Below are 21,282 nucleotides of genomic sequence, written 5' to 3'. Positions count from 1 at the left end.
CACTGCTCGCGCGCAAACACGTAAACGTTGGTGTAAAAGATGGAGCAGCACGGCTGTGCAGCGTGTGATCTGGACACAAGCGATGGAGGCACAACTTGTAGAACTTTGGAAAGCTCATCCGAGCCTTTTCGATGTGGCATCACAAAATTATCACGACCACAACAACCGTGAAAACAGTTGGATTTACACTGCTGCTCAATCACAGCTGCCTGATCATGTTTTTCATTAGCAATTTAGCAAAGTTGATGGTGGTGGTGTGTGTGTCTGTGTGAGTGTAAGACGGAGAGAGAGAGAGCGCGACAGATTTTCTGTTATAACCTTCGTGTTATGGAGGCACAGTGTGAGCACTCAGGTCGCATCAGAGCATCGGGCGGTATAGTGTGAGACCCTGCATCGTGACCTACCAACTTCTAACCCCTGCGAGTCAATCGTGCAGTTTGAGCAGGAGCTGAATAACGCGACTGAAAAAATCGCACAGTGTCTGCCCAGCTTTAGGTTTACTGTCGTCCGAGACTTGCACTGCAGAGTCGGCGTTTGTTTCCCTGTTGGCCATGCTTCTTGTTGTGGTCATCTGTTGTCTTCCGGTATTTTCTCCGTAAGCGACCTTTCCTCGACCAATGAGATGAGCGGTAATCTGAATTGTCATACTCGAATTGTCATAAGTGTGCTGTCAGCTCATTGGTCACAAAGCAGGAGAGGGGCTGGGAATTATGTTTTCAAACAAAGCGTTAATTCCATTAAAAGTTATAGACTACTTTTGATTCTCACTGTATTACGGGACAAAGTGCGTCCCTTATTAGCTCAATACGGGACGTGTACTTTTGTTTCGAAATACGGGACGATTCCGTATTTTAAGGGACGGTTGGCAACCCTATAGTTGGCTAACTATGGAGGTAGTTAACTACCTAATGCTACTCTTGCTAAGTGTAAAATATATATGTTTAAGACATGCTGAAATGAGTAATACAGAAATAATGCTAATGGTACTTGTATCTTTATTCAATGTCCAATAAAGACAGGTTGTCAGGGGAGGTCGGTGTGAGAGCCCTGTGCTACAGGTCGATGAGGAAGAGTGAGGCACCACACAGACTAAGTGTAGGCAGGAAGCTGTGTAAAGTTGTTAATCCCCGTTCTGTGGGGTTCAGTTCATTTAAGCATTAGTTAAGTTCATTCCTAAAGGCCCATCAACTTGAATGTTTTCCTTGTCTCCCTGCTTTATCACTCCTAATTTGACTAGTCAGATAGTTAAATCAACGTGTGTTTGGGTGATCAGAAACATTTGACAACAAGTTAATACTGCAAATATACACAATCTAAGTTATTACAGTTATCAAGCATGGTTAAGTTTTTTTAATAGGGAGAGAAGGAAACACTAAGCATTCAGGAGGATGCGTAACCATAACACTGTACTATGTTCCTGTTCAGCTCTTCCATGAAGATGTTACATTTTTAATTTTCATTCTTTCTTCTTAGATTAAGCTTCTGGATTCATCGCCGGTGATACTGACACATAGCCAGTGCTCCTGTGTGGCAGGCGCTGTTATGTGCAATCACACAGTGGCACTGCTCTTCCAAACAGCACACTACTCACAACTCAGAGTGCCGGTTGTCCCCCCTGTGCATAGCTGCACGGAATCTGAACAGCAATGGCACAAGCCACGGACAGTGGTAATTTAAATGAGGTTAAAGTTTTTGAATTAGTCCATGTTTACATATGAACAGCAACACCATCCATAGTAAATGTGTCTTCTGTTAGGGTGTGAGGCCAGGACCCATCAACTCCATGATCTTCACTAAGCCAGTACCAAATAGGATGGCCCAGACTGGAGTACGGTAATTACATTTGTAAAATTTGGTTTCATGTGTTACAAATGTATGTTGCTATTTTTTTCATACATACATGTGTCAGAATAGGTATTAATTTACATACAACATTACACTTTCTGAAGACGGCTAACTCAGTCATGTACATATACATCCCAGTCTCTAACTTATGCACCACTGTTTTACACCTTTTAGTTTTTAGTTTAGTTGTTGTTCAGTATAACAACCTTCTCCCTTACATTATTGTCATTGATGTTTTCTTTAGGAGTGGCTTCTACAGAGGCATGGTGGGTCCGTTACCAGATCCCTGCTTGTTCAGAATAACGGAGGCATATCGTTAGCTTCATAGCATAAGTGCCTAAGTCATTGACTTAGGCACTTATGCTATGAAGCTAACGATATGCAAAATTTAATATTGAGGACAGGCCACTTGTGACCACAATGAACATGAGACCTGACAAGCCCCTTGTGGAAAGTGCCTTTGGGCTGGTGCAGGAGGGCAGTGTTCTGTCATATCAGCAGCCGGTTTTGACAACCCGGTACATCACACTACACCGCGATGCACCACCAACACCGCACTTGCCTCTGGAGGGGTATGACATCTTGCCATCAGATTGTGTGTTTGTGTGCTCAGAAGAAGAGCTTCTGCATCTGAAAAGCTTGTCTGTAACTCTGGAAATGGCTCACAAAATAGAGGAAGCTACACGTGAGCAAAGCTCTTCGTCTGAGTGGCATCAGCTCCGCAGGCCCAGAGTGACTGCCTCTAGGTTTCGGGAGGTGTGTCACGTCAGAGGCCAGAGCTCGGCCGAGTCACTAGCAGAGCGTATATTGAAGGGAACAAGGCAGACAGCAGACATGAGGAGAGGAACTGAGATGGAGCCTGCAATAGCAGCAGAGTATAGTAGGCTAATGAATGTTAACTACTCACCCTGTGGTCTGGTCATTCACCCCATTGCCCCCTGGCTTGCTGCATCTCCTGATGGTGTTGTTTTTGACCCCAATGAATACCCCCAGTTTGGCTTCGTCGAATTCAAATGTCCCAATGTACAAAACTTTATTGACTGCAAATATGTGCAGATGGAATGTGGTACCCCTAAACTAAAAAAGAGCCACGCATATTACTGGCAAGTGCAAGGACAACTGCTCATCAGTGGGATGCAGTGGTGTGACTTTGTTGTGTGGGCACAAGAGGACTACCTAGTGCAAAGAATATACATGGATATAGATGTGCACAATGCAATCAGAGAAAAGGCAGACTATTTCTTTTTTTACATATATATGCCAAGATACCTGTGTTTGAAAAAATGAACAGTGAAAACAGCAAAAAGAAAAACAGATCCTTCAGGCTGGCTGGAACAAAATAACTGATGTTTTATTTTCAATATATTTCATGAATTCTTTTGTTGTTACATGTTACTTTTATGTGACATCAATAAACTGTTATTTAAGCAATGGCATCAATTTAATTTTTAAAAACACACATTAAAACGTTGAATTTGTGCAGAACTTATTTACATGGTAAGTATTTAAAACTCCATGCCTAGCATACTGATATACATTTAGACAATAACTGAACTGTAGAAAATGACAAATGGTATTTTTGATGTTACAAAAGTTCAATGTCACTTATGGTTTTAAAACGATTTAGTGATTTACTTTATAATTTTGATAAATAGTTTTGTTGAATCTGAATAGTAATAATAGTAGTATAATTAAACAGTATTATTAACATTAAACATTTGCAATGAATTTGAATTATCAATAACTGAAACTCAACTATCGGCACTCAAGTACCAGTTCTGTAATCAAGTATTGTCAGCTGAGAAGGAAGAAATTCAACTGTAGTGGCCTCAGCTGCAGGTCATTTTCCATAAGTTACTTGTACTGGCACTGGTGTCTTGGGAAAAATCCATCTTGTCTCACTTAACCCATTTTTTAACTAATGCTGTGTTCTGGTAATTTGACAGCATACATGCCACTGCAAACAGTTGGTTGATATTATAAACATGTGACATGGTAATGATGCTATCAAAAAGTTTGTTCTGTTTGATCCTCCTAATGACTCGCTCCACATGTACCCTGAGTCTGGCTATGGCCTGCGTCTCCTTAACCTGGTATGCTGGCATCTGCTTCTGCTTAGATAGAAAAGGTGGGCAGTACACTTTGCATTTACAACAATCAGTGATTAGGAAGCCCTTATCTACCATCACTGCCATGTCTTCAGTCAACTTCTCAGCAATGCCTGATTGTTTGAATAGTTCCTTGTCACTAACCGAACCAGCATACAGATTAGAGATGAATGTCACTGGACCATGTGGAGCTATGCCAACCAGGGCTTTCATCGTACAGTGGGATTTGTACGAAGAGTACATTTCACTTTGGAGAAGTGGTGAGGATGGTGTCTGACACCTCAGCTCTGTACAGTCAAGGATCATCTGGGTGTCTGAGAAATCTTTGAATTCCTCAGGGAGGTAAGCTTGCACTTCTTCACGTGTAAGCCAGATGCACTGAGACCCCAGTGCAGTGGCAAGAAAATTTGTCCATGTTGCAATAATGCGGCTCACTGTGGACTGGTGTATGTTAAATCGGTGTGCCAGGTCCCTCTCCTTCAAACCAACTGACAGGAAAACCAGGAAAAGAAAAAACTCATCAATTGGCTGTAGCAGCTGCCTCTGGAAGGTGAAAACAAAAGGGAAAATGTTACTCCTTAAGCTATGAACTAGTAAAATTATTCTTTTCTTGGCTAAATGTTTTGTAATGGTTAGGCATACCATACTGTACCATGGGGTAAACAATGAGGTGCTGTAGTGCACAGGTGTATGTATGTAAAGGATACTGAGTCTAGCATACATACACCTGTGTATGTATGCTACTGTACATAAAGTAATGTTATTGTACATAAATACAATAACATTACACCTCTAGTTCTAACTACCAACAAACCCATAACCTACTGTTGATGTGCGTGCAGGTGTCAACACTTCTTCGTTCCGATTGGCAGCTGACTTGGCTCTTGAAACCCGGATCATTTTATAGATGCAAGGCTCAATCAAAACCCAGAATGCCATCAAATGATCATAGCTTGGAAATCTATTCACGAGAGAGACATACATCATGTCAATCATTAATTAACATTACACACTGACATAAAAATAATGTGAACTGTGACAAATATGCTAATGGAATGCTGTATAAAATAGTCTGATTAAGAGTATTTGGTGTTGTATTTTACCTGTAGCATTAGGATATCGTTTAAATACTAAAGCATCTACATAAAACATACAATCAGTAGAGAAAAAGTAAATTTCTATTTTGTTTTCATTAAGACTGGAAAAACTTTCTAAATTTAACTGATGGTGACCTTGGTATATTTTAAACAGTTAGCTTGAATAGAACTTAGATGTACCTGGTATAGAATCGGATGTCAGTGTCGGAGCCAGCAAAACGCTGTAACCCAAATTCTCGCTGGACACGTAACTCCTGTATTTCCTTCCTCAGAGTCTCCACGTCTTCGGACAGGTCTTCTGCAGCTGATGCAGATATGTCCAATGCAGATGGCTCAGGGACTGAGCAGTAGTCATGATCTCTTGTAAGACTGTGCTCTTCTTGATCGTCAGGAGGAACTAGTTCAGGGCGTCGCTCCGTTCTCTCCCAAACACTACGCCGCGGTGGTTCAACTTTATAGCCATTCCACTCAAAAAGTGTTGGTACAGCACCTTTAATAAGCCGCCTTCGACCATCGAGGGTTGTTGGCTCTATGAGTTGATCACTGGCAAAGTGTCTGCAGCAGACCCTGGTGTGAGAGGTAATCGTGAAATGATCCCGGCGTATATTTACCAGCCATTGTCTTCTCAAGTCGGAATGGGTCGGAAAGGCATGAAAACTTAGTATGCCGTTAAATTTGGCTGAAGCTGAACAAAGTGGGACACAGCAATGCTCGGAGTATTTCTTCTCCTGTTTTTGAAAATGTTCTGTTTTAAATACTTTCCTTTTTATACTCATTCTGAAGCGACATTAGCATAGCTACCGATAGATAAGCAAACGTACCGGAAACGCACAAGCGGTACTATTTGGAAACGGAAATACGTCACATGCCCTAGTGCAAGTACCGTAAATTCAGTAGAAGAAGAATAGCAGCAATGGCGCCATTGAGAGATCCCATCGCGATCCTGAATTAAGTTTGAAGATGTTGGTTTGGCCGTGTCGGTTGTTGTTGCAATAATGTCTTCAGTTCAGAATCTTAGAGAGTTTATCAAGGAGAGATTAACTTCTGCTGCAGAAGAAATCTTCTCAGAGTTTGAAAAAACGATCGTCCGGTATGAGGAAGAGATCCGTCAGCTAAGACTGCTTGATATCAGACCCGGGATAAAGTCACACAATACAGGTGTGGAGGTGTGAGGGTTGCGGGATCATCGTGTGATTCACGTGGGCATGATCTAAATGCATTGAACTAGTAATACACCACAGTAAAGTGTATGAAGTTATATCTGTGCAGTGTTGAGAAGGTTACTTTTAAAATGTTTTCCACGAAAGATTACAGAATACATGGCCCAAATGGAGTTTGTAACTATTCCATTAAGTTACTCAATGTGAATAACGTATTCTGAATACTTTGGTCCGGATTACTTTATTACTTGCTTGTTACAACTACTTGAATGTACTATTGCTGTGTGAATTATTGCTATAACTGAAGGCTACTAGCCACCGAGCTAACATTGTTAGCTGGCTTTAGCTAAAGTTATTTCATAGACTAAAGACTGTTAGACTTGATTCATAGCATTAACATCCTGCTAGCTACAAACAATCATGTGCAGTTCTGAAAGCAATCTCAAGTAAATTTTTAAATCGTGATGTAAAATGAGTAACAGTAGGGTGGACATTAGGCAAGGCTGCAGTTTTTGCAGCGATCTCGTATAGAACACAATTTCTGTATCAGTAATAGGTTTTCTTTCTGTTTGCTTTCAGAACTGCACATAATTATTTGCAAGTAGCAGGTTGTAATGCAGCCTTCAGTAATAGTAATGAGTCACACAGCAATAGTACATCGAAGATTCTGAAGTGAGACATAACCTAGATAGCTACATAAACTAATACAAGGTAGTTGTAGTAGGCTTACGTTAGGGCTGTACAATCAATAAAGATGAGGCAGAACCTGGTAGCTCCAAACAGAAGGACCAGTCAAAACAAATTGAGGATGTTATTCCTAAATGAGGGGCTCCCCCTGTTGCATGGACATGGTTTGGTTATGAAAAGTCTGACACGGATCAGAAAACTGTACTATGGAAATTATGCCCAGACTGGTTCCCACCACGGACTCAAACACGACAAACCTCTTCGACCACCTACGCATGAATCACGTGAAAGTTTGTGGAGAGAGTTTATAGATGAGAAGCAAAAAAGAGCCATCAGGTGCTCAAAATAAACCTTAGACTCATACGTTAGAACAGGCTTTTCCCCCACGTGTAATAAATACTCAGAAAGAAAATGGCGGCCGTTACAGCATATATCTAAAAATATATAGTGCATTGGTCAAAATACTCGACTCCAGGTACACGACACCCAGTTGAAAACACTTCATGAGAGTCAAGTTTCCCGATATTCACAGAATTTACAGAAAAAGCACTATTTTGTCATATATATCATTATCGGGATATATATCATATATATCATATATACACCATCGTGTAATCCATTTATTTAGAAGTAACTGTATTCTAATTATTACCAAATTATCGGTAACTATCGGCGGCACGGTGGTTAGCACTGTTGTCTCACAGCAAGAAAGTCCTGAGTTCAATTCCACCATCAGGCCGGGGTCTTTCTGTGTGGAGTTTGCATGTTCTCACCGTGTTTGCGTGGGTTCTCTCCGGGTACTCCGGCTTCCTCCCACCGTCCAAAGACATGCAGCTTGTGGGGATAGGTTAATTGGATAATCCAAATTGCCACTAGGTGTGAATGTGAGTGTGAATGGTTGTCTGTCCCTATGTGTTAGCCCTGCGACAGACTGGCGACCTGTCCAGGGTGTACCCCACCTTTCGCCCTATAACAGCTGGGATAGGCTCCAGTGCCCCCCGCGACCCTGAAAAGGATAAGCGAATGGATGGATGGATATCGGAATAGAGTTACTCATGTTTTGTATTTTAAATGCATAACGCCGGTACATGTATGCCGTTACTCCCTAACACTGCATCTATGTAAACATACTTACGGCCACTTTGTTAACTACACCCGTTCAACTACTCTTTAATCCAAAATGTAATCAGCCAATCAGATGGCAGCAGTCCATGCATTTCAGCATATAGCGATCAGTGACGGTGATTGAAATCACTTTGATCATGGTGTGGGTGTTGGTGCCACATTGGCTGATCTGAGTATTTCAGAAACTGCTGATCTGTTTAAATTTCCAGCACAAACATCTGCATGATTTACAGAGAGTAGTCCAAAAAAGAGAAAATATGCAGTTCCCTTAAAATGACATTGAGTTCTCTGTACTCGGGTCTCCAGAGTTACCAGCTCTCAACCCAACAGAGCATCTTTGGAATGTAGTGGACCATGAGATTTGCATCATATTTATTAGTAAAATGTTAAAAGATTAGCATTAACAGCATATCTTACCTGCCGTCGTAAAATACTTTAAGCTTTCATGATCATATTCAGATCATGCTGCTGTTCATTTGTTTGTTTATTCACAGTGTGTGATGATCACTGGCAGTCACATCTAAAAATCAGACCCCAGACAGCTGTAAGGTTATCAACATCATCCAGTGAACAAATGACTATCAGTGAATGTTTCTGTGGCAACATAAAACGCAAGCTAAATTCTCAATAGGTGACCGTTTTCATCCTTCTTGAGCTTTCTTATCATCACATTAGTCACTATTTTCTTGTGTCCTTTTGTTGAACACGAAGGTCTGGATGATCAGCAGTTCTGTGACCATGAGAGGAGCTCCAGTCTCAACCAGGAGGACCCAGAGCCTCTACAGACTAAAGAGGAACAGGAGGAAATCTCCACCAATCAGGAAGGAGAGCAGCTTGCACTGAAGCAGGAGGATGAAGGGATTAATGTCTGGACCGGAGAACAGCTGGATTTGTTGTGGAAACCTGGATCACGGCTGACCAGATTTGGTATGTAAAAGTGTAATAAGCAGATTTCATAATATAGAAATGAATATGACTTATAACAAAATGTCACAAAGACACATGGCGTGCATTACCGCCTGGGATACTGCCTCACTGGAGACATGTTTTCTGTTTCAGATTTAAGTCATGTTAGCCCAGAACTGTACGCAGAATGTAGAAAAATGTTGAGACAATGAAAACTGTGGATTATTGGCCACAAGGACCAAGTTGGAGTAGTGAGCTGTACGCCTCATAAATGATGACTTTCTGCATGTAAACAGAATTCTTCTCTGTTCGCTGCATGAGAGAGAATATTTAAATATCGCTCACATATCTGAGAGACCTGCTCACAGTGTGACTTTTTTCTTGTGTGTTCTGTCCATCAAGACCTCCCACAGCAACATGATTGTAAGGAAAATGAGGATCTGGATGACCCGCAGGTCTGTAGCCAGGAAAGGAACTCCAGTCTGGACCAGCAGAACACAGATCCTCCACAGACTAAAGAGGAACAGGAGGAAATCTCCACCAATCAGGAAGGAGAGCAGCTTGCACTGAAGCAGGAAACCAAAGGCATCATCATCTGGACCGGGCAGGAGCTGGGCATCATGTGGAACCCTGAAGTAAAGTTGCACAGAATAGGTATGCAAAACTTTAATAGATAGATTCAGTTTTGTATTAAGAAATCTAACTCATGTTGGGTCCTAATCAGACCTCCAATATACTTTATAGAGGCACATGAAGAATTTAAAGACCGACTGCAATAAGGAAACTGACGTAATATTCTAAGAGCCAAAATGTCTAGCCCTCCCAGTGTCGCCCCTGTCAGGACTGTCTTATGTTGAAAATAATTGAGTACAAGAGAGAGGAAGACACCCTACAATGAGTTGAAACGTCAGCTTGTTATTTATTCCTCCATATTCATATTTGTTATTCATATGGTCACTTTGTTTGTCCCTCCAAATTGCAGTCGTCACTCCTTCGCCTGTGCTGCGCCCCTGCACCTGCAGGCACACTTACAGTGAATATCAAATTTAATAACAGGAAATTAACTAGGCATGTACTTTTCTTTCTTTTTTTGGCCACATTTTTCAAGTGACCTATATTTGACAACAGCATATAAAAAAATAAAACAAAAAAAAGAACTTTAAATTATGTTTTTGGTGTGCCATCTCAATGTTTTCAGTGGCCCCCATATGGCCACCCATATGAAAAAATTCTGGAGCCGCCCCTGTACATTATGACTGAGTACATCCACTAAACCTTTTGTGGATAACATAACAATCCCCATGAGGACTGAACGATCAATTTAAAAATAAAATATATCGATTTGAAACTAAGCTTTTAGCAAACCACACAACACTATGATAGGTGTGTCCTTGTGCCATGTGTTTCTGGGTCTTTCTTCTTCTTTCCCTTTGGATTCCAGCACAAGGCCTGTGTAGTGATGTTATTGGTGGACTTCCTGATTGTGTGGCCAATCCAGCACCACTTTCTCTCAGAACTGTATTGCTATTGGTTTCTGGTTTGTACTTGTCCACAGTTTGTAATCCTCTCTGGCCACTGGATACGGAGGATTTGTTTTAAGCAGCTGCTGATGAATGTCTGCAACATACAAAGCGCTGTCTTTGCTTCATGTTTACGAGCTATAGAGAAGTATAGGTGTGACCCTGATTTTAAAAATGCTCAGCTTCAGAATCAGAATCAGAATACTTTATTCATCCCGAGGGAAATTAGGGTTACAGCAGGCAGCACGCTAATGGCGCATGCGCACTTACAAAGGAACCTTCTGACCAACTTTACACAAACATCACATTGGGCAGACATGGACATTATGGACAATGCTGGGCATCCTCTGCACACGGCCATTAACAACCAGAAGAGTCTGTTCAGTGACAGGTTGCTTCTCCCAAAGACAAGAACTAACAGACTTAAAAACTCCTTTGTCCCACACGCCATCAGACTGTTTAACTCCTCCCTGGAGGGGAGAGGGAGGGGAAACAGGAGGACAAAGGAGGGGGAACAACTAAGCTGTAGTGCCTCTTCACCTCACTGTGCAATACCTTTTGTGCAATACTTTTGTAAATAGTCAACGGTGCAATAGACTCAATACTTGAAATGTGCAATTCACTTGTATTTTTATTTTTATTCCTATTTATTCTATTTATCCCCTTCGTATATTTTATTTATATTGTCTCTGTATTTATATATATATATATGTGTGTGTGTGTGTGTGTGTGTGTGTGTGTATATATATATATAATATTCTGTAACTCTGTAACTTCTGTCGGTGCTGTGCTTTTTTGGAAATCGAATTTCCCAGAGGAACCCACCCGAGGGATTAATAAAGTTCTATCTAATCTAATCTAATCTAACATGTCAGAAAGGTAGGCTGATAGGAAAAAACAACGAAAATACACTACATGAGGTAAGAGGAGGAGAAAAAAAACTCCACTCAGACTGAGCTCCTAGTGGGAGAACAGTTTGATAACAGAAAAAACACCTCAGCACAAAAGCACATGACTATCAATACACCATAGAAACACAAGACAAGCAACAGGGGCGGGTAAAGGGTAAGAGAGAGCCGGTGTAGACAGCGCATCCGGTCCTGCAGCATCTGTGCTGGTCCAGTTGACTGCTATCTTCCCCGGTAGGGCACAAGCATCGAAGGCGTTGGAAAGGGAGAGGGGATGAGTGAGTGCTTATCAGTGTAAGTGTGTGTGTCTGCGTGTCCATAGTTTAGCTGAGACAGTGTCCTTCGGCCTATCAGGCTAAGTAAACAGTCCTCCAGCCAATCCAGGTGTCCTTGCATGGGATGGGAAGAATAGCCGTAACACAGCTTGGTGAAATTTCTGACCTCTTGAGTTTCAAACATTTTTTAAAATGATGTTGTTTATTTTTTCTTACTTTTTTTTACACTAAATTTACTAACCCAAGGTGTTATTCACCCCTACTGAGATTTTCAAAGGTCGTCAGCTCAATTCTCCTGCTTTTGTTGTGCAAACCACCCATTATCTTTGAGGCCTGGCACATTTACTCAGAGTAGCTCAGATCCAAGGCAGGCCAAACCTCTGTGTTACAACCTTCAGAAATGCCTGCCGTATCTATACAAAATATCCCACACATTGACTGACCTGCAAATGTGTAAGACACATTCACAATATATGGAAACACAAGTCTGTTTTATTTATAAAAAATTGTGTGAAAACAGAATGAAAAGTTGCTAATACAATGACATGAGTGACATGTGTGATCTCCCCAGCGTTGCATGTTCTCTCCTTTGCCTGTTCATGTAAAAATAGCAAAACATAAAAAATTAATTCTGTCCCTCAGTTCCAGGTTGGTTCATCTCTTCATCTTTCTGCCTTTTGTCTTAGGTTACTCTCCCACACAGTCTGTCTGTCTGTGTCATAGTCTGTTTGCAGCATTCAGCAATGCAGTTCCTTGACTCTCACCACAGATCTTCCATTGTGACTGTGTATGTGAGGGAGTGGCATTGCATTACTTCAGCACAGTGCTGTGCATAAAAGCAGACAGCCCAGGCTGGAGAATCATTTCTTCTTCGCATTTCTGACAAGGCACATCAGGATGGCCTCTGTATCACTGCCTCACAGGAAGAACATCTGCGCGCAACAGGCGCGCATCCATTTCCTTGCTTCAGGAAATGGATGAAGCAGACTCTGATGGAGGAGAGGTTTCATTTGTCCAGCAGGCCACTGATACCTCCTCAGAAGAATCTAAAAAGGAGATGGAACAAGAACCCAACATGCCTCCATGGAAGAGGCACCGTGGTACTGGGAAGCCCAGTCTGAGCCACACGGCAAAAGACGGCACTGTGTGGGTAGAGGAGGACATTGGAATGCCCAGTGCAGTAGCAAATCGCTCGTGCTTCACTCGTGCTGGACCCACAGAGTCTGCTAAGGTCTGTCATTGCCATAGTACGTAGGGCTGCTCAATTAATCGAATTTTAATCACGATTACGATCTGGGCTTTCAACGATCATTAAAAATGACTGAGCCGATTATTAGCCCCTCCCTAATTTATCCGCGACACCTTAAAGGCCGGTCCGTGAAAATATTGTCGGGCATAAACTGGTCCGTGGCGCAAAAAAGGTTGGAGACCGCTGATTAAGAGGACCCGAGGGAAGCTCGGAAAGCTAAGCAGAAGTTATTTGGAGAGTGACTGCCGTTGGTTGAAAAGAGAGTTTAAAAAAAAACAAACTTCAGTGGTGTTGCACACTATTTTATATTATTTTTTTAAAGTCATTGTTAACCCTTTAAAGCCGGTCAGAGCAGCACGCTCCGTTTTGCGTAACTATTTTTAAATCCCTGTAGAACCTGAACCGTGTAAGCTAGCGCAATAATTTGTTTTGCATATGAAACCGGAGGAGTTGTACTTACATCTGATGCCATCAGCTTGTCCTCGGTCACGGTTTCGTTCCACATATAGCTTTGCAAAAATTGCATAAAAAGCGCTTGCAGGAACAAAAACATAATATTCCAGAAACACGCTTTGCCGTTCCTATCAGCTGTTCGTAACACTTCCCACAGTGAAATGATGCACATGCTGTTTTCTTTGCAAATTTGCATCATAGGATTGTTTTTTGTTTTTCCTGCAGTATATAAAAATTGCTGTATCTCCAAAATAAAACTATGAAGACACTCAAAATAAATTTCCTGTGGTGGGAAACTATTTTTTGCAACTTTATTGTATTTAAAGTTTTGAGGGATAAGCCTCTTAAATTTCTCCAAGTAGAAATATACAGTGGGGCAAAAAAGTATTTAGTCAGCCACCGACTGTGCAAGTTCCCCCACTTAAAATGATGACAGAGGTCAGTAATTTGCACCAGAGGTACACTTCAACTGTGAGAGACAGAATGTGAAAAAAAAATCCATGAATTCACATGGTAGGATTTGTAAAGAATTTCTTCGTAAATTAGGGTGGAAAATAAGTATTTGGTCACCTCAAACAAGGAAAATCTCTGGCTCTCACAGACCTGTAACGTCTTCTGTAAGAAGCTTTTCTGTCCCCCACTCGTTACCTGTATGAATGGCACCTGTTTGAACTCATCATCTGTATAAAAGACACCTGTCCACAGCCTCAAACAGTCAGACTCCAAACGCCGCCATGGCCAAGACCAAAGAGCTTTCGAAGGACACCAGGAAAAGTATTGTAGACTTGCACCAGACTGGGAAGAGTGAATCTACAATAGGCAAGCAGCTTGGTGTGAAAAAATCAACTGTGGGAGCAATCATCAGAAAATGGAAGACATACAAGACCACTGATAATCTCCCTCGATCTGGGGCTCCACGCAAGATCTCATCCCGTGGGGTCAAAATGATCATGAGAACGGTGAGCAAAGATCCCAGAACCACACGGGGGGACCTGGTGAATGACCTGCAGAGAGCTGGGACCAAAGTAACAAAGGTCACCATCAGTAACACACTACAACGGCAGGGAATCAAATCCCGCAGTGCCAGACGTGTTCCGCTGCTGAAGCCAGTGCATGTCCAGGCCCGTCTGAAGTTTGCCAGAGAGCACATGGATGATACAGCAGAGGATTGGGAGAATGTCATGTGGTCAGATGAAACCAAAGTAGAACTTTTTGGTATAAACTCAACTCGTCGTGTTTGGAGGAAGAAGAATACTGAGTTGCATCCCAAGAACACCATACCTACTGTGAAGCATGGGGGTGGAAACATCATGCTATGGGGCTGTTTTTCTGCCAAGGGGACAGGACGACTGATCCGTGTTAAGGACAGAATGAATGGGGCCATGTATCGTGAGATTTTGAGCCAAAACCTCCTTCCATCAGTGAGAACTTTGAAGATGAAACGAGGCTGGGTCTTCCAACATGACAATGATCCAAAACACACCGCCTGGGCACCAAAGGAGTGGCTCCGTAAGAAGCATTTGAAAGTCCTGGAGTGGCCTAGCCAGTCTCCAGACCTCAACCCCATAGAAAATCTGTGGCGGGAGTTGAAAGTCCGTGTTGCTCGGCGACAGCCCCAAAACATCACTGCTCTCGAGAAGATCTGCATGGAGGAATGGGCCAAAATACCAGCTACTGTGTGTGCAAACCTGGTAGAGACCTATAGTAAACGTTTGACCTCTGTTAATGCCAACAAAGGTTATGTTACAAAGTATTGAGTTGTATTTTTGTTATTGACCAAATACTTATTTTCCACCCTGATTTACCAATAAATTCTTTACAAATCCTACCATGTGGATTCATGGATTTTTTTTTCACATTCTGTCTCTCACAGTTGAAGTGTACCTCTGGTGCAAATTACTGACCTCTGTCATCATTTTAGGTGGGGGAACTTGCACGATTGGTGGCTGACTAAATACTTTTTTGCCCCACTGTATTTGTGTGGGCTGAGATTTTACTTTCAAAGAAAACACAGTAATGATCAGATAAGCCCACATCAGACACAGTAATGTTTGAAATGCTCAGGCTCTTGGAGATCAGTAGGTCAAGAGTGTGTCCTCTATTATGTGTGGCCTCTGTTACATGCTGAGTCAGCCCAAAGTTGCCCAGAGTGTTACTCAGGTCTTTAGTCCCTTTGTCCTGAGGGTTGTCCACATGGATGTTAAAATCCCCAACAATAATTACACAGTCGAAATCAACACAGATCACAGACAGCAGTTCACTGAGGTCATTAAAAAAGTCTGTGCAGTATTTGGGAGGCCTGTAAACATTAAGAAACACAACTTTGGACGGGGCCTTCAGCTGTAAAGCCACATATTCAAAAGACTGAAAACTTCCAGGAGATAGCTGCTTACATTGAAATGATTCATTAAATAAGACAGCAACCCCTCCTCCTCTCCTGCTCACCCTGGCCTCACTGATAAAACTGTAGTTAGGAGGGGTCGTCTCGATGAGAACAGCTCCACTAAGCGAGTCATGGACTAAAGTAAAACAGTATGTTGGATGTGCCATGCAATGCTCAATTACATGGGTGGGAACTAGTGTGTTAGCGCAGTTAGCTCGTTAACGTGTTGGCCGTTTAGCCCCATGCAGGGGGCGATCGGTGGTAGCTCGTTAACGGAGATTTGCCGTGTTGTGGCGTTAAGGTCATTTCAACGAGATTAACCTGAAAGCACTAGTGGGAACACAACGACTATGACTGCACATTTACGCCGACATCATCCTAGTGCAAAGACAAAAACAACAAGCATGCTACTAACTATAGCCGAGTCATTTAGACAGCTGTTAGCACATGATTCTCCTTATGGGGACCTGATATGTTTAATATGCTGCTGAGAATATAGCCCAGAAGAAGCGGATAGTATAGCTTTTATTTTGGAAAGAGACATTTCTCTGTAATAAACTCTCTTTTCCAAAGATGAGTGATTCCTCAATCAGATACAGGGCTCGCAAAATCGCTAGCCCGACATCCTGGGGCTAGCAATTTTTTCAGTCGGGCTACCAAAATCTATCTCTGCCCTGCCCGTCGGGCTATTGTAGGAAGGAAAAATATATGTCAATGCTTTTGCATTCTTTCAGAAATGTAGCTGGGTAATTATGTCATTGGCATCGGTGAGCCACTGTCAATATGTGACATATTGAAATCCCGTTTGAATTTGCGCTTGTTTTTTTGCTTTCACTTTGCAATTTTACAGGTCACCAGAGAACTTCAATCTATACATCTAAAAACCACAGACCAGGCGAGAAATTTGGGTGTAGTGATGGATGCAGACCTAAACTTAGAAAAACACATTAAGACAATAACAAAATCAGCTTATTATCACCTCAAGAATATTTCAAGGATAAAAGATCTGATGTCTCAACAGGACCTGGAAAAACTAGTCCATGCATTCATCTTTAGTAGGCTTGATTACTGTAACAGCATCTTTACAGGTCTACCTAAAAAATCAGTCAGACAACTACAGCTCATTCAGAACTCTGCTGCTCGAGTCCTCACTAAGACCAAAAAAGTGGACCACATCAGTCCAGCTCTGAGGTCTTTACACTGGCTGCCTGTCCGTCAGAGGATAGACTTTAAAGTTCTGATGCTGGCCTATAAAGCTCTGAATGGTTTAGGACCAAAATACATCAGTGACCTCCTAACCCAGTATGAACCTTCCAGATCCCTCAGGTCATCTGGATCCGGTCTTTTATCAGTTCTCAGAGTCAGAACCAGACACGGAGAAGCTGCATTCAGCTTTTATGCTCCTTATATCTGGAACAAACTCCCAGAAAGCCTCAGATCAGCTGAAACACTCAGTTTATTTAAATCCAGGTTGAAGACTCACCTGTTCTCAGCTGCATTTGAATAAAGCACCAAATCCACACTTTTAAGCTTAAATTTCAAAACTTACACTAACTACTGATCTTATCTATTTCTGATTTTATCTGTCTTGATTTTATATACTGTTTTGTTTGTTTGTTAATTAGTTAAGCTTAAATTTCAAAACTTACATTAACTACTGATTTTATCTACTGTTCTGATTTTATCTGTTTTGATTTTATATACTGTTTTGTTTGTTTGTTTGTTTGTTTGTTAAGTGGGATTAGAGCTCTGGGTAGCTCCCCAGCTGGGTCTAGACTGGGTCTAGAGAGTATTTTAAATTCGGGGAATTTAAAACAGAAAGTAGCTCGTCCACATAAGGACTGGTAGCTCCCCTTACGATAAGGGTTCAGATCGCGCGAACAGGTGTGGGATTAGAGCTCTGGGTAGCTCCCCAACTGGGTCTAGACTGGGTCTAGAGAGTACTTTAAATTCAGGGAATTTAAAATAGAAAGTAGCTCGTCCACAGAAGGACTGGTAGCTCCCCTTACGATAAGGGTTCAGATTGCGCGAACAGGTGTGAAATGTGTGTGTTTAGTTAGTTTGTTTGTTTGCTTGTTTTAATCAATTTTAAATCATGCTTTTTATTTGTTTTTGTTTCTAATGTCTCTGTAAAGCACTTTGAATCACCTTGTTGTTGAATTGTGCTATACAAATAAATTTGCCTTGCCTTGCCTTGCCTTGCCTTGCTTACCTTCAGGGTCATACGTCACATGAAAACCAAAATAATTCCAAACGCCAGATCTGAATGAGGGTGGGGGAGGTTCATGTTGCAAGGAGAGCTTAACTTCTGTCTTGCTAGCTTGCCCTGCGCTCTTCATTCTGACTATGCTGTCTGTGTTGAGCGCTCAGTGGATCTGCGTTCGACTACTCCGCCTAGGCTGCACTGTCGAGCGCAGATCCACTGAGCGCTCCACACAGACAGCATAGTCAGAAGGAAGAGCACAGGGCAAGCTAGCGAGACAGAAGTTAAGCTCTCCTTGCAACAGGCAAATTGACCCTCATTCAGATCTGGCGTTTGGAATTATTTTGGTTTTCATGTGACGTATGACCCTGAAGGTAAGCGAGTCATGGACTAAAGTAAAACAGTATGTTGGATGTGCCACGCAATGCTCAATTACATGGGTGTGAACTAGTGTGTTAGCGCAGTTAGCTCGTTAACGTGTTGGCCGTCTAGCCCCATGCACGGAGCGATCGGCGGTAGCTCGTTAACGGAGATTTGCCGTGTTGTGGCGTTAAGGTCATTTGAACGAGATTAACCTGAAAGCACTAGTGGGAACACAACGAATATGACTGCACATTTACACCGACATCATCCTAGTGCAAAGACAAAAACAACAAGCATGCTACTAACTTTAGCCGAGTCATTTAGACAGCTGTTAGCACATGATTCTCCTTATGCTGCTGAGAATATAGCCCAGAAGAAGCGGATAGTATAGCTTTTATTTTGGAAAGAGCCATTTCTCTGTAATAAACTCTCTTTTCCAAAGATGAGTGATTCCTCACCAATTCCTCTGACATCGTCTTATTAATCGTTAGCTTACTATGCAAACATGACAAGTGAAATCTCCCGCAGCTTAAACATGTGAGAGGTTGATCGCGCAGAGAATCGCTGAGCTTATGTGAGTGCGCGTGTAAAAGCATTTCAGTTCTGCTGAGCCAAATAAGACAGGTCAGGGTGAAGAAGTGACAGCCAAATAAAAGCTTACCACAAAACGGAGAAGTTATGACAAATCAGACTATAAGGCAAAAAGAAAGTGCAGCTTTATGGTTTCATGGACAAAATAATTTCTGTGGCTGCAATATGACGAGCTATATAACCAGGGCTGCACATAAGTGGTCCACAGGTGCGCATTCGCTGTCAAAATAAAAAACGCGCACAAGGGTTAGGGTTAAATTTAAAAACTGTACTTTTGAGTTAAAATATATATTTATAATTTTAATAAATGACAAATTAAAAAGGCATGAACATTTTTTTTGTATCGAAAAAATATCGAACCGTGACACCAAAGTATCGAACCGAACCGAACCGTGAATTTTGTGTATCGTTGCACCCCTAATATATATATATTGGGGGTGCTAGTAGGTGTTAGGTTCAGGGAATTTACGCAAATTTGCACGGGGTTAGTAAATCTAGTGGTAGGGACTTGCACCAAGAAAAAAGTCAGTATTTCTAGTGTTAACCATAATGTAAACCAACAAGAGGCCACCAGACAGGAAAACATACAAAGAGACTTTAAGAGAATGCTAACTGCCCCAACAGTACTGACCTAAGCCTAATCTTAAAAGTAGAGAGGGTATCTGTCTTCCGAATCCAAATTGGCAGCTGTTTTCACAGAAGAGGGACCTGAAAGGTGAAGGTTCTACCTGCCATTCTCCCCAACTTTCAGGTAATGAATGGTTAATCTAAAAAATAAACAAAAAAATACTGCAGTGAGTGTCCTGTAAAGTTTTTAACTAATTTTAAATAAACTTTTAAATGTTTTGTGCACTTTGATTAAAAATTTTCAGGGATACGACTTTGTTTTGTTTGATTATATATCGTCTTTATTTTCTCATCGTAGATGGTCTGTTTATATTATTTGTAGAGTTTGTAAATGAGCAGCCAAAATGGTTTTCACTGAGTCAGCAAAACTGTTTCTCCCCACAACATGATTTTCATTGGTATATCTAAGCAACATGCTTACCATGTGGAGATTTGCTAATGGTTAAGGCAAAAAATGTATGCTTTTTGATCTGTCCCTTCAGATTTTCCACAACATGACTGTAAGGATGTGGAGGGGCTCACAAATCAGCAGGTCTGTAACCAGGAGAAGAACTCCAGTTTAGGCCAGGAGGATCCTTCACAGATTAAAGGGGAACAGGAGGAACTCAGTACCACTGAAGAGGAAAAACCGCTTGTACTAATGCAGGAGACTGCAAATTTTCCATCTCGTGAAAAAAGTGACCACAGTGAATCAGAACCATGCTGTGACCAGTGCCTTTCTCACAACTCTTCTGACACAGATGAGGATGAAAGCAAGGATGGTAACTCACACAGAAATAAGTCGGAGCAAATCGTATCAGGCTTGTCAGTTCAAAATTCCAAGACAGCTAAGTTATGTAGAACCTGTGGGAAAAGATTTATTTGGAAGTCAGACTTAACTAAACACATGCGAATTCACACAGGCGAGAAGCCACATTGCTGTAGTAGTTGTGGGAAAAGATTTACTAGGAAGAGTCACTTGAATATGCACATGCAAATTCACACAGGTGATAAGCCACATTGCTGTAGCACCTGTGGGAAAAGATTTACTAGGAAGAGTCACTTGAAGAGACACATGCAAATTCACACAGGTGATAAGCCACATTGCTGTAGTAGTTGTGGGAAAAGATTTCATGTAAAATCAAATTTGAAAACACACATGCGAATTCACACAGGCGAGAAGCCACATTGCTGTAGTAGTTGTGGGAAAAGATTTACTGTGAAGGGTCATTTGAATATGCACATGCGAATTCACACAGGCGAGAAGCCACATTGCTGTAGTAGTTGTGGGAAAAGATTTCATGTAAAATCTAATTTGAATATGCACATGCGAATTCACACAGGCGAGAAGCCACATTGCTGTAGCACCTGTGGGAAAAGATTTACTAGGAAGAGTCACTTGAATATACACATGCGAATTCACACAGGTGAGAAGCCACATTGCTGTAGCACCTGTGGGAAAAGATTTACTAGGAAGAGTCACTTGAATATGCACATGCGAATTCACACAGGTGAGAAGCCACATTCTGTATTACTTTAGTACAGTTGAAAATGCATTTCGGAAACCATCCTACATGCTAAGTTTCATTCTTAGAAAATGGTGATGGCAGATCACATAAACAGTGTTTGGATCATTTAAAAATGAGCATTCGGAAAAAAAACCTTCATTTTGAAAAGGTTTTCAGAAGCTCAGTTTCTTTTTTCACACATGGACAAGAAAAAGTGTTTGTCTCGCAACATGAAATGTTTGCACCTTTATCACATTTTCTGACATCATTTTTTATTGTTTATGGGCTTTGTCTT

At 41.6% G+C, this 21,282-nt stretch overlaps 2 protein-coding genes and 1 long non-coding RNA gene across 4 annotated transcripts in view; 2 read left to right on the top strand and 1 right to left on the bottom strand.

Moving 5' to 3' along the window:
• The window catches only part of LOC113013880 (uncharacterized), a 117,744-nt gene extending 96,676 nt beyond the window's left edge, over nucleotides 1-21,068 (top strand). The window contains exons 1-4 of one of the 2 annotated variants that reach the window (XM_080295319.1): nucleotides 5,941-6,208; nucleotides 8,734-8,949; nucleotides 9,331-9,582; nucleotides 19,983-21,068. In XM_080295319.1, the coding sequence (XP_080151445.1) occupies nucleotides 6,046-6,208; nucleotides 8,734-8,949; nucleotides 9,331-9,582; nucleotides 19,983-21,019 (1,668 nt within the window). In that variant the 5' untranslated portion in view covers nucleotides 5,941-6,045 and the 3' untranslated portion in view covers nucleotides 21,020-21,068. Of the gene's footprint in view, nucleotides 1-5,940; nucleotides 6,209-8,733; nucleotides 8,950-9,330; nucleotides 9,583-19,982 lie in introns of those variants that run through there. The other variant, XM_080295318.1, reaches the window with a different exon arrangement.
• LOC145419255 (uncharacterized) lies at nucleotides 1,453-2,153 on the top strand. The gene is made up of 3 exons (XR_013904266.1): nucleotides 1,453-1,668; nucleotides 1,757-1,833; nucleotides 2,090-2,153. It is a non-coding gene; the product is annotated as an uncharacterized LOC145419255 (long non-coding RNA).
• On the bottom strand, nucleotides 2,255-5,880 carry LOC113012983 (uncharacterized). Its single transcript, XM_026153476.2, has 3 exons — nucleotides 5,231-5,880; nucleotides 4,779-4,914; nucleotides 2,255-4,496 (listed from the first exon to the last, which is right to left on the bottom strand). Exons 1-3 carry the CDS (start codon nucleotides 5,824-5,826, stop codon nucleotides 3,744-3,746), a joined length of 1,485 nt encoding a protein of 494 aa, XP_026009261.2. The 5' UTR covers nucleotides 5,827-5,880; the 3' UTR covers nucleotides 2,255-3,743.
• Nucleotides 21,069-21,282: the final 214 nt, after the last annotated feature.

The sequence above is a fragment of the Astatotilapia calliptera genome, chromosome 20 (genome assembly GCF_964374335.1).
Source record: "Astatotilapia calliptera chromosome 20, fAstCal68.1, whole genome shotgun sequence".
Lineage (NCBI taxonomy): Eukaryota > Metazoa > Chordata > Actinopteri > Cichliformes > Cichlidae > Astatotilapia > Astatotilapia calliptera.
Note: the sequence above shows the minus strand (reverse complement) of the source record. Positions and strands in the feature narration are given on the sequence as shown.

Coding starts and splice junctions, on each gene's coding strand:
- LOC113012983 (XM_026153476.2), bottom strand. CDS start 5,826: ATGAGTATAAAAAGGAAAGTATTTAAAACAGAACATTTTCAAAAACAG. Junction 4,915..5,230: donor GACATCCGATTCTATACCAG/GTACATCTAAGT, acceptor TCTCGTGAATAG/ATTTCCAAGCTATGATCATT. Junction 4,497..4,778: donor CACCTGCACGCACATCAACA/GTAGGTTATGGG, acceptor TTCACCTTCCAG/AGGCAGCTGCTACAGCCAAT.